The sequence below is a fragment of the Cervus canadensis genome, chromosome 10 (genome assembly GCF_019320065.1).
Source record: "Cervus canadensis isolate Bull #8, Minnesota chromosome 10, ASM1932006v1, whole genome shotgun sequence".
In the NCBI taxonomy this organism is placed as follows: domain Eukaryota; kingdom Metazoa; phylum Chordata; class Mammalia; order Artiodactyla; family Cervidae; genus Cervus; species Cervus canadensis.
The window spans coordinates 32,873,413-32,887,230 of record NC_057395.1 but is presented as its reverse complement, the minus strand read 5'-3'; the positions used below and the strand labels follow the sequence as shown (position 1 = coordinate 32,887,230).

Below are 13,818 nucleotides of genomic sequence, written 5' to 3'. Positions count from 1 at the left end.
AGTAACCAAATGGAACTTATGTAAGAAAAAATCTATAGTTCTTAATATTATAAACCAAACTGATGGACTAAGCAGCAGATTGATTCCACTGGAGAGAGAGAAGTAGTAAATAGGAAGATGGGACTGAAGAAATTACAGCTCAAAGACATAGATGGATAATGAAGTTCAGGTATTTAGATCCTACATGTATCAACTCACAGTTTACAATGCAAATAATAGGGAAATAGGAAGCAATATTTGAAGAGACACTGGCTGAAGTTTTTCAGAAACAATGGAAAATACCTTCCTACTCAGGAATCCCAAGCAACAAAATAAAACAGAAATTCACACTGAGATAGCTCATAGGGGGAAATACAGAACAGGTGACAAAGATGCTACAAGTAATCTGAAAAAAGAACACATAACTTAAAAGGAAACACAATTACTTAAAGCTGATATAACAGCAATACTTATCAGCTGAAAATGGAATATCTTTAGAGGACTTAGGGAGAATAACTTTTAAATAGAATTATCCATTCTAATTCATTATTATAAATTATCTATTATATTAAATTATTCCTTATGAATGAAGGAATAAAGTCATTTTCAGACACATGAAACCTAAGTATTTATCACCAAAACAGACCCTCAGTAAAGGAACTTCAAATGATGTACCTCAGGATATAAGTAATATTTCAAGGATAAAGATCTGACATGTGAGGAAAAAATGGTAAGCAAAGGAAAAAAGCAAAAACACTAATCTAAATATACATTGACCATGTTTTTAACAACAAAATAATATCTAATCACTGGGTTTTAAAAAATCAAGTAGACCCCACATCCTGAAAAATTTAGCATATAACTTAGATTACAATTGAGGCTAAAGGATTTTAAAGTCCTTATATTACTAGGAAGGAAGGAAGGTAAAAATATTTACTGTATTCAAAACTTTTAAAATTCTATGCATTAAATATACATGTTGATTTTTCTACTGTAACCACTAATAGAATATAAAGAGTATACATACCTTCCAAAGAAGGGGAAAAATAGAATACGGAGATGAAAATGAAACAATAAAAATAAATCAAGAAATTTTAACAGTAACTACGACAAAAAATCAGTAAACATAGTGAATGTAAAAAATTGGGTTTACCATATAAAAAGAATATGGCTGGGTAAAACTTCAAACCCAGCCATATGCTTTTTATATAAGACACAAGTAAACTATAAAGACAAATAGGTAAAGATTGGTATAGGCACATTCAGTTCAGTTCAGTTCAGTTCAGTCGCTCAGTCGTGTCCGACTCTTTGTGACCCCAAGAATCACAGCACACCAGGCCTCCCTGTCCATCACCAACTCCCGGAGCTTACTCAAACTCATGCCCATGGAGTCGGTGACGCCATCCAGCCATCTCATCCTCTGTCGTCCCCTTCTCCTCCTGCCCCCAATCCCTCCACAGCTTTTAAAACCAAAAAACCCCTCTAGTATTCACATTACAATGTAAAGCAGCTCAATATATGTTGATATATTTCAATTCACCAGGAAAAATAATAATTTGTATGTATGTGATAACATAGCTTCAAAATATATGATGCAAAAATTGAAATATGTACAATCAGAAACTAAAAATCCACCATGATGGATTTTAACATACTTCTCATGGTAACCAATAGATTGAGAAATCAAAAAATCAGTAGAAATATAGAATATTTGAACAATACCATTAACAACTGTAGTCTAATGGATATATAGAGAGCATTTATAGATAACAGCAGAACACAATGTTTTCAGGAACCTAATAAATATTTTTAAAATTTAAAAACATTATCTATACACTTTTGCATGTCTGATATATTTCACACTGTTTAAAAAGAATTAAAAATCATCTTATTGATTAAAGGTACTACATATATTCCATATCATACAAAATATGATAAAAATACATTATTTTAAATTCAAATGAAGCCACCCAGGACCTCAGAGCAAATGGTAGAGGCAAGATATAAAAGGTGTCTCTGGGTCCAAAGATTCTATTCTTCACACTGTGATGTACTACCTCAATGATCATTATCAAGAAGCATCCTTGTATTTTATCAGTACAACCAGAAGATTCCTGAAGATTGCCAAGTATTGATCTGGATACCAGCTGCCAGAACAGCTGCCTTTACCTCGATGTCCCTCAGTTTTCCCATTAACACTGGCTTCTCTGTTCTGCCACAACTGTAATATGTTTAATATTTTTTCTGCACAAGATTTTACAGTGTTTTTATCAAGATGAAGCATTTTGCCAATACATTCCATAGGAACATTAATTTATTAAATAGCAGACTGTCAGGTCTCATCATCAGGATTTATCGGTCTGCTAACATGGCTTTATTCCACTTTGCAAGATAGAAGTAATGTATTATTAGTCTCATTGGTACTACGTTAATTCCTTCATCAATTCAGTGTAAGGACCAGTGGCTAGCCTTTGCAACATTGTTGGGCTTTTTCATTCCAATAACTGTAACCAATGTCTGTTTATATAGTCAGTTATTTTACTGACCCTATGCATCTAATATAATATAAGGAGGCTGAGTGGTGGACCTCAAAAAGACATGTCCATGTTTCAACTCTGCATCTTTGAAAGTGACCCTATTTGGAAAGAGGGTCTTTTCAGATGTAATTAAGTTAACAATTTTGAGATGAGGTCATTCTGGATGATCTGGGTGGGCACTAAATCTAATGACGGGTACCTCATAAGAGACAAAAGAGGAGACACAGACAGGCTTGAGGAGGCCATCTGAAGACGGAGCAGAAATTGAATTTAGGTGGCTACAAGCCAAAGAAAGCCTGGAACCACCAGACAGTGAAAACAGCAAAGAAGGCTCCTCCTTGTAGGTCCTTGGAGGAAGCACAGCCTTGCCAACACCTTAATTTCAGACTGCTGGCTTTCAGAGCTGTCAGAGAATACATTTCTACTATTTGAAGCCTCCCAGTTTCTTATAATTTGTTACAGAACCATAGGAAACTAAGATATAATACCATCAAACAAATAATATACATATTACTATTATTTTTTTAGCATTGCATTTTCCAAAATTCAGATGATTCAAACCATCAATCACAACAGGAACATTTATATGTGTGTTTTTATTCTCAGAATGAAACCAATTTGCCTTCCCTTTATATTTGCAGATAAATTTATCACTCTAACTACTGGTAAATACTAAGCAGTTGGAATTGACACCAACTGTGACATCATACCTTGAGGCAAAGCAGTGATAGCTCCCATGAAGGGTTATGAAGGAGTAACTAAATTAAAAGAAATGACTTATGCAAAGTACCTAGGGTACTGACACAGTCTAGGGACACAAAAATGGCATCAGTGACTTTTATTAATGTTTATGGTAAAACTTTCTAAATACTATCTAACATGGAGTTAGTAGTTTTCTCTAGTGTTTCATTGATCTGATGATTCTATTTATTTGATCATCCATGAATCATGTGATAGTTGACATTAATTGGTAGATGTTCTGCTTACCTATCGATGTGTGACATAACTGTTTTGGATATGTCTGCTCCAGCTTCTTGCAACACTCGGATAATCTGAAATGGTGCACTTTGATTCCTTCCGGGATGAATAATAACAGGACAGCCGAGCTGAGTCTGGGCGTGAGCTGTTGCCTGCAGAACCTTTCTTTCACTGTCAGTCAGAGGCCAGGAGCAACCAATTTCCCCAATAACGCCACACTTGATACTGGTTCCATCGGCTCCACAGAGAATTTCATTAACAAGGACATCAGTAAGCTAAGGAAGAGTGAGAATGAAAATTTATAAACTGGATTTTATCAACAGAGAGTCAATACAGTATGTGAATGAATTTATTCATTGAGTCACTCATTCTTTTAAAAATGTATAAATGTATTCAACATTCATTCAGTTAATACTGACGAATGAGAAAGGCATTTTACTGGCAAAATCTCAAATTCAACAAGTTACTCTAAAAGAATTTTAGAATAGTCCAGTGGTTAAGACTCTGTGCTCCCAACTCGGGGGGCCTGGGTTCAGTCCCTCGTTGGGGAATTAAGATGACACATGCTGCACAGTGTGGCAAAAAAAAAATTGAAAAGAATAGATACATGTATATGTATAACTGAATCATTTTGCTGGACACCTGAAACTAACATAACATTGGTAATGAATATACTCCAAAGAAAATTTTAAAAAATTTTAATTAAATAGAAACACAAAAAGCACAAGTTACTCTAAATCAAAGATTTAATAGTATCTTACTGTGACTATTTAACAAGAAATTCATGGATTTAGGAAGCTACATGGGGAAAAGTGACTTTTAAGAAGAGTACATACATTGTGCATTCATTCATTCATTGAGATAAAAATCCATAATTTAATCTCAGGGGCATGTAGAATGTAAAAAGACTGTCTTTGAGTCTGTGTCAACTGTAGCAAGTAATTCTTTAATTCTCTATTATTTATTCTGTCCTTTGCCCTACTCTTTTTTTTGTTTAGTTGCTAAGTTGCATCTGACTCATTGTGACTTCATGGACTGTAGCCTGTCAGGCTTCTCTATCCATGGGATTTCTCAGGTGAAAATACTGGAGTGGACTGCCATTTCCTTCTCCAGGAGATCTTCCTGACCCAGGGATTGAACTCATGTCTCCTGCATTGGCAAGTGGATTTTTTACCACTGAGTCTCCTGGGAAATCCCTTTATACTATGAAAGAGAAAGTGTAGTCACTCAGTCATGTCTGACTCTTGCAACCCCATGGACTATAGTCCTCCAAGTTCCTCTGTTCATGGAGTTCTCCAGGCAAAAATACTGGAGTGGATTGCCATTCCCTTCTTCAGGAAATCTTCCCGACCCAGTGATCGAACCTGGGTCAGGCAGATTCTTTACCGTCTGAGCCACCAGGGAAGCTACACTATGCAGCAAAGCAAATTCACAGCATATAATTCTAAGATGACATTTTGGGGGAGTTCCTATTTATATTTACTGCTAAGTGTGGTTAGAAGAATGTGTAATCCCTGATATCAGGGTAGTCTTCAAATAATATCAGTGTATAAAAAGGGACCAATTAAAAAAAATATATATATATATATATTTGAGTATGTCCCTGGGCTTCCCTGGTGGTTCAGTGGTAAAGAATCCATCTGCCAATGCAGGAGACACAAGAAACTCGGGTTCAATTCCTGGGAAAATCCCCTGGAATAGAAAATGACAACCTACTCCAGTATCCTTGCCTGGAGAATCCCATGGACAGAGGAGCCTGGCGGGCTATCGTTCATGGGTCGGCAAAGAGTTGGACACGACTGAGCACATACACAGACTGGCAGTCCATGTTCCCAATGCAGGGGGCCTGGATTCAATCCCTGGTCAAGGAACTAGGATCCTGCATGCTGCACGGTGTGGTCAAAAGTAAATAAATACATAAGACACCAATTAAAAAGAGAAAGGCCTGATTGGAGAAAATGCAGATAAAAATCTGAAATATAAAGTATTTTAAAGATTAACTGATTCTTTGCAAAGGCTGCAGCTGACATTCTATGCCTATGAAACAGATAATGGAAGATACACATGAATATATACATATACATGTAAATACATATACATCTGTACTATGTGTATATATAGAAAGAGCACACATACACATGCAAAAAAGCTTTGTGGCTTATTCTTTCTCTTTAATCCCTGAAAGATTTACTTTTCCTTCTGCCCATTCTTGCTTAAGATCCTATTTAAACAAAAACAGGAAAGTGGATTTTCTTCTACTCCTTTTTGTAAAAGGAGAAGGAAACATATTTGCAAAAGTGCCAAGTCTCTGCCTGCCAAATTTCACCCTACAGTGAATTTTTATTGCTGGTTACATTATAAAATTCAGAAAGAAAACTGAGGTTGCATAACTGTAGCTTACAATGGAAAGCTGAGGTTTACACAAAGCCTGTGCCACCACTACCGAGCAGATATCATATACGTGAATCTAAGTATGAACATATCAGCTTTTTCAGTGACCCATGCATTAAGATCTTCTTCCAGGATGCTGCTTCTTTATAAAATAAAATGTTTCTAATTTAGGTCCCAGTGACAGATGTCTTTGCTAGCTGGCAAATTTCCATAGCATGTCTCTGAGCCAATGACATTTCCAAATGTAGATGACATGTAGGGATAATCCAAGGCCTGAAGGGCTGACTGTTCTGAATTTACACCCAAATATTGTCCAAGAAGGGTTTCCCTGGTGGTTCAGTGGTAAAGAATCCACCTGCCAAGCCAGAGACAAGGGTTTGATCCCTCGATCGGGAAGATGCCCTGGAGAAGGAAATGGCAACCCACTCCAGTATCCTTGCCTGGGAGATCCCATGGACAGAGGAGCCTGGTGGGCTATAGTCCATGGAGTTGCAAAAGAATTGGACATGACTTAGAGACTAAAGAACAACAACAACAATTGTCCAAGAAACTAGGGCTTTTATTGATACCTGCTCCACTGACATGGCTCTGGTCTCTGAGGAGTGAGTTGCATCCACGTAAAAGCCAGCGCCAGCGATGATGTGGACACCCGTCTCTTCCGAAAGCCGCTTCAAGGTCCGCACGTCCCGGCTGAGACCAGTGGTTGTGTTTTCCACCAAAGCTCCTCCACCTTTGGCTTTAAAATCCAACAGTTCTTCCTTGACGGCTTCCGTCTCCTGATTCAGCTGCAGATTCTCTTTATGGGAATAAGGGTTTTTCTGGATCCAAAATAAATTTTTCATTATAATAGGCTCCTTGGAGATAACTTCGTGACTTGGAGAAGGTGGGTAGTAACAGCAATCGAAGGTCATTGTCAAATGTTCGTGGGTCAGGGTGCGACCCAGTGTGCCGGGCTCCACAAGGCCCAGGACCGTTTGGACTTTTCCACTTAAGGAAGACATTTCTGATGGACCGGGCGATGCTCTAAAAAGAGTGTTTCCTGGAAAAAAGAAAACGATAATCAGAAAATTTAACACACACAGAAATTCTGTCCATAGGGGATGTGAAGCTGTGAATGTATACCAGGATAAGAGAATCAATGAAACTAGAGATATGATCTCACTCATCATCCTGCCAAAGTCAGAGTCTGTCGCTTGTAAATTGTTTAAGTTCACTGCAGCTCAAAGTGACATGCATGGTGTTAAATGTCCCCCAACCTCTTCCACTGGGACTTCTCTGTCTGATTTAATCCCAAGCTCATCTACTGGAAGTATTTCTTGATATTCAGTTCACATTTTTCTTTTGCTTAATTTTATCTCATTAGTCAGAGCTATGCTTCCTTGGATAATTCAACAATAATGTCCATTTAAAAAACTTCATAATCAATAACTTGTATCAGAAGTAGCCATATATCAGAACTGTTTCATTTGTCATTTTCCAGCTAAATTAAATATACTGTGATGACTAATCACTCCATGACTCATTTACTAGCCACATGGTACAAGGTTCACCGTGTCAAAACTGGGGATACAAAAAGGAATACAACAAAATCGACTATGACGATTTCACAGATTATTCCCAAAAAAACAGCTAGGAGGAGCATGTCTAGGCCTAATAATGGAAAAACAAAAACAAACAAACCTCTTCATTCTACATGTTTTATTCTGTCTACAGCACACAGTCAGAAATACACTTCAAAAATACTTAAAAGCAAAACTTCTTAGGCTTCATGAAAGTGACTGTGCATTCTAAAACAGAACTCTATTGTCTGTAAAGAGAACAAATGCCACTCTGTTTATCCTGTTTACTTTCATTTGTAACACAAATAAGTCTGCACCAAGTTTCTATCGGTGACAGCAAAGATCCCAATTCCACAGCTTTTCATTTCATAAATGAAGGGGTTTCACTTGGAAAGAAAGAAAGGAGATCCTGAAAGTGATGAAGGTACACAGTCAAGGACAAAACCACGGCCAGAGACAGTGTCCTACTGGAGCACCAACCAGACACATCCAAGGGATGGCAGAAAAAAATCTACTGGGAACTGAGTAAAACGGAGCATCCTTTGAAGCTCTCACATTGCTGCTTTTTTTTTTATTCTCCTCTCCCATCTTTTTCTATTATAGTAAAATATATATGTTGTTGTTTAGTTGCTAAGTCATGTCTGACTCTTTTGTGATCACATGGACCACAGCCCACCAGGCTCCTCCGTCCATGGGATTTCCTAGGCAAGAATACTGGAGTGGGTTGCCATTTCTTTCTCCAGGGGATCTTCCCGATCCAGGGATCGAATTCCAGTCTCCTACACTGGCAGGCAGATTCTTCACCACGGAGCCACCTGTCCTGTGCTTAGTCGCTCAGTCATGTCTGACTCTTTGCGACCCCGTGGACTGTAGCTCGCCAGGCTCCTCTGTCCATGGGGATTCTCCTGGCAGGAATACTGGAGTGGGTTGCCAAGCCCTCCTCCAGGGGATCTTCCCAACCCAGGGATCGAATCCAGGTCTCCTGCATTGCAGGCAGATTATTTACCATTTGAGTCACCTGGGAAGCACAAAATATATATAGCAGACAATTTGCCATTGTAACAGTTTTGTGTTTTTTTTGTAATTTGTTTGTGTGGACTCTTCATTGCGGCGTGTTGGCTTTTTCTCTAGTTGCGGTGCACTCAAGCTTCTCTAGTTGAAGCTCTTTAGTTGCAATCTTAGCTCCCCAAACAGGGACTGAACCCACGTCCCCAGCATTGGAAGGTGGATTCTTAACCACTGGACCATAATTTTTAAATGCAAAGTTCAATGACATTAATTACATCCACAATGTTTTGCAGTCATCATCAGCATGTGTTTCCAAAACTTTTTCATCACTCCAGACAAAACCTCTGTAAACATTAAGCAATAATTCCCCATTTCCTCTTTCCCCAAGACTCTGATAACTACTAACTGATTTTGTGTCCCAGTGAATTTAACTCTTTTAAATAGTTCATTAAATATGTGTTATTTCACTTTGTTCCTTCAAATGAAATTCTGAAACCGTTTCCTCCCTTTGCCAGGGAACCACATCCCTTTGAGGATGGTCCTTTTTGACTTTCTGAGCATCAGTTTTCCCATCTGTAAATTAGAGCAACATGCACATTTCATAGGCTGTCATAAGAATGAAATTAAATTATATAGTACAGGTAAAATGACCTGTCCAAGTGTCTGGCACCCAGCACACACCTTTGTTACTCTGACTTTGGAAACTCTTATATATGTCCTGCATTATTCCTTTTTAGAGGAAGTGACTGATTAAAAAAGTCATCATTTGGGGGCACAGTGGGTATAGGACAAATTTATAATGGGTACAGCGCATTTGTAAGACAAGGTGAAAATAAAGATAGAGAAAGAGGAATACTGAGTTATGGGGCCACTTTATATCAAGCCATTGTAATCATCTGGAACCCAAGTGTTTGACATATATTGGTGTGCAATGCATAAAGAATTGATTTAGACTGTTTGACAGAGAACTTTAGGACTTGTGGCTAGCATGGCCATTAATTTTTGCTTGAGAGTGCTCTTCTGCAAGTCAGGCTTCCAACAGCTAAATATTTCACTGGCGGTCATAACAGAAGATGTTTGTCTATTTATAGAGTCACTGTGATTCTATAAATCACTCTGTGCCAGTTACTACAGAGGGCAATATTTTCCATTGATGATGTCCAAGAACCCACTGTTCAATGCCTTATTCCTTGTGACTGTAGCTAGTTCCTTCAGTTGATGGAATCAAAGTATCATTTAGTAATAGACTCAACGTTCCATATGGGTTCATTGACTCTTTCCCTCCTTCCGGCTGGTGGTCTTACAGATGTGTTCCTGGAGTATCTCCAGGGGCCAGAAACTTGGATAAATTGACAAAACACTATTGCTTTTACTAGAAAAGTGCCAAACCACATATTTAATTGATATAGATCTGAAAGAGCAATGTTGGTAAGTCTCAAGCTCACAAGCTGTGAGTCTTTGTGAAAAAAAATATCACTTAAGAAATGTCATCTCCTCCAGGAAATTCCTCTAACGCTCTCAGGCAGAACTAGTTGGTGCTTCCTATGATCACATACAATGTAGACCATGCTTAAAAGATAAGAAAAGAGTAAAGAACAAAGAAGACCCAACACCACTCTAAGCTAGAATGTGTCTTTCAGTGCAGTTCTCCCCATCCTTGCTGGCACCGGGGATTGGTTTTGCATAAGACAATTTTTCCATGGACAAAGGGGTGGGGTGGTGAGGTGGAAGGGATGGTTTGGGGATGATTCAAGTGCATTACATTTATCGGGCACTTTATTTCTGTTACTAATACACTGTGATACATAATGAAATAATTATACAACTCACCATAACACAGAATCAGATCATCAGGCCTTAGATGCTCAAAGGAGCCCTCAGCCTAGATCCCTCACATGCACAGTTCACAGCAAGGTTTGATCTCCTACCAGAATCTAATGCTGAGGCTAATCTGACAGGAGGTGGAGCTCAAGTGGTAATGCGAGCAACGGGGAGTGGCTGTAAATGCAGAGAAACTTCGCTTTCTCTCCCACTGCTCATCTCCTGATATGTGGCCGGGTTCCTAACCTGGCCAGTACAGGTCCATGGCCCAGGGGTTGAGGGCCCCTGTTTTAGTGAGATTAAAGTATGCAGGTAGATTTCATAGTTTCTGTGCAGTAACTATGGGGTTTCTATGAGGCAGCCCTTTGGGGTCTATTTTCAGCCTGGAACTTGTTCTCTTCTTAATCTGCAGGCAAGGGGCTATTAATGGCCTTCTGCCATAGAGAGAGAGCACAGAACACAGAGGACAATAAGTGCACAATAAGAGCTGCAGTGCACAACTATGCAAATAGGAGTGACCTACCCGCCTCCACCCCGCACCCCTGAGGCCCCAACCCCAGCCCCAACACAAAAAGGAGGCTTCCGGCATTTTACGCAAGACTTGCAAACTTCAGCGCTGCATACATCTGCCCAGAAGGTACTGGGGAAAGGGTTGGTGGTGGTGGTGGTTTAGTTGAGAAGTCGTGTCCAACTCTTGCGACCCCATGGACTGTAGCCCGCCAGGCTCCTCTGTCCATGGAATTCTCCAGGCAAGAATACTGGAGTGGGTTGCCATTTCCTTCTCCGGGAGGGGAAAGGGTTAGCCACAGCTATAAACACAATTGCCACAAGATTTTTGTACTTCACATATGAAATCTGAACAGTCAGAGAGACTGAGGAAAGTCTGCAATTACTATCAGAGCCCAGTCAAAGGAACCAGCACTGCCAATCCCAATAGGTATGGAGTCGAGAGAGAGAGAGCGATAAAAAGAGCATAGAACATTAAAGAAAAAAAAAAAAAGAACAGACTCAGAGAATAACACTACACCACTGAACTGGAAACTAGAGGCAATGTGTAGGCTCCGTCTTTTTTGAAAATATATGCATCAATGAACTTTCATAAAATATAGAGTAAATTGGCCTAATTATTAGAGTTGGGAAGTGAGTGGGCAGTTTGGGAGCAATTTAGTTTCCTTTCATTGAAATTGTGCCACGTGTTTTCACCCTTGTCATTATGCTTAAGATTTTTCTGTCTGCCTAGAGTGAGATCCATTTCAGTTATATTTCATATTTCAGAGCAGGACTTATAAAACTCTGAATATTTTACATATGCCTGAATGGAATTTCTTTAATGGCAACGCACTGTCTTATTCCACAGACATAAGCCCTCTTTCTGCCCTTATGCCTTCCGTGCCGGGTACTAGACTAGATTGGAGATACACAATTATAATTCTAGAAGCAATGGTGAAATTGGCAAGTGGATGTTTGGTGAATTGATTTTCAGTTCAATTCTTCAACAACTTTTTAAGTTCTAAGCTCTGCCTTCCTCAGTGATCAATGCAACAACAGAATGGGCAAGACTAGAGATCTCTTCAAGAAAATTAGATATACTAAGGAAGCATTTCATGCAAAGATGGGCACAATAAAGGACAGAAATGGTATGGTCCTGACAGAAGCAGAAGATATTAAGAAGAGGTGGCAAGAATACACAGAAGAACTATGCAAACAAGATCTTTATGACCCAGAAAACCATGATGGTGTGATCACTCACCTAGATCCAGATATCCTGGAATGTGAAGTCAAGTGGGCCTTAGGAAGCATCACTATGAACAAAGCTAGTGGAAATGATGGAATTCTAGTTGAGCTATTTCAAATCCTAAAGGATGATGCTATGAAAGTGCTGCACTCAATATGCCAGCAAATTTGGAAAACTCAGCCATGGCCACAGGACTGGGAAAGGTCAGTTTTCATTCCAATCCCAAAGAAAGGCAATTCCAAAAAATGTTCAAACTACCACACAGCTGCACTCATCTCACACGCTAGCAAAGTAATGCTCAGGATTCTCCAAGCCAGGCTTCAACAGTATGTGAACCATGAACTTCCAGATGTTCAAGCTGGATTTAGAAAAGGCAGAGGAATCAGAGATCAAATTGCCAATATCCTTTGGATCACTGGAAAAGCAAGAGAGTTCCAGAAAAACATCTACTTCTGCTTTATTGACTATGTCAAAGCCTTTGACTGTGTGGATCACAACAAACTGTGGAAAATTCTTAAAGAGATGAGAATACCAGACCCCCTGACCTGCCTCCTGAGAAATCTGTATGCAGGTCAAGAAGCAACAGTCAGAACTGGACATGGAACAATAGACTGGTTTCAAATCAGGAAAGGAGTATGTCAAGGCTATATATTGTCACCCTGCTTATTTAACTTATATGCAGAGTACATCATGTGAAATTCTGGGCTGGATGAAGCACAAGCTGGAATCAAGATTGCTGGGAGAAATATCAATAACCTCAGATATGCAGATGATACCACCCTTATGGCAGAAAGTGAAGAGGAACTAAAAAGCCTTTTGATGAAAGTGAAAGAGGAGAGTGAAAACGTTGGCTTAAAACTCAACATTCAGAAAACGAAGATCATGGCATCTAGTCCCATCACTTCATGGCAAATAGATGGGGATACAATGCAAACAGTGGCAGACTTTATTTTTTTGGGCTCCAAAATCACTGCAGATGGTAACTGCAGCCATGAAATTAAAAGATGCATGCTCCTTGAAAGAAAAGCTATGACCAACTTAGCATATTAAAAAGCAGAGACATTACTTTGCCAACAAAGGTCCATCTAGTCAAAGCTATGGTTTTTCCAGTAGTCATGTATGGATGTGAGATTTGGACTATAAAGAAAGCTGAGTACTGAAGAATTGATGCTTTTGAACTGTGGTGTTGTAGAAAGCTCTTGAGAGTCCCTTGGACAGCAAGGAGGTCCAACCAGTCCAGACTAAAGAAATCAGCCCTGAATATTCATTGGAAGGACTGATGCTGAAGCTGAAACTGAAGTATTTTGCCACCTGATACAAAGAACTGACTCATTTGAAAAGACCCCGATGCTGGGGAAGATTGAAGGCAGGAGGAGAAGGGGATGACAAAGGTTGAAGTGGTTGGATGGCATCACCGACTCAGTGGACATGAGTTTGAATAAGCTCCAGGAATTGGTGATAGACAGGGAAGCCTGGCGTGCTACAGTCCATGGGGTCACAAAGAGTCAGACATGACTGAGTGACTGAACTGAACTGACTTGGTCCATCTCACTTTGAGTTGTTTGTTTTCCCTAATCAAACCCTAACAGATTAAAAAAAAAAATGGGAAAGCATTTCAGAGTTTTGTGCAGAAGATATGATCTGAATAACCTGGCAACTGTTTGCAGAATGGACAGAAGGGCAACCAGTGTGCCTGTGGAGACCAGCGGGGTGTTGGTAGAATCTGGACAAAATGAGGTGGTGGCTTTTTCTGAGCTTGATGCCAGTGGAGATGGTGAGACAGCAGAAGCAGAAAGAAGTACAGCGGATG

General features: G+C 39.4%; 1 protein-coding gene across 1 annotated transcript in view; it reads right to left on the bottom strand.

Moving 5' to 3' along the window:
• PTER (phosphotriesterase related) overlaps positions 1-13,818 on the bottom strand; it is a 73,721-nt gene that overhangs the window by 29,329 nt on the left and 30,574 nt on the right. The window contains exons 2-3 of the mRNA XM_043479626.1: positions 6,455-6,924; positions 3,504-3,769 (exon numbers count right to left, since the gene is read on the bottom strand). Coding sequence (XP_043335561.1) covers positions 3,504-3,769; positions 6,455-6,886 — 698 coding nt within the window. The 5' untranslated portion in view covers positions 6,887-6,924. The remainder of the gene's footprint in view (positions 1-3,503; positions 3,770-6,454; positions 6,925-13,818) is intronic.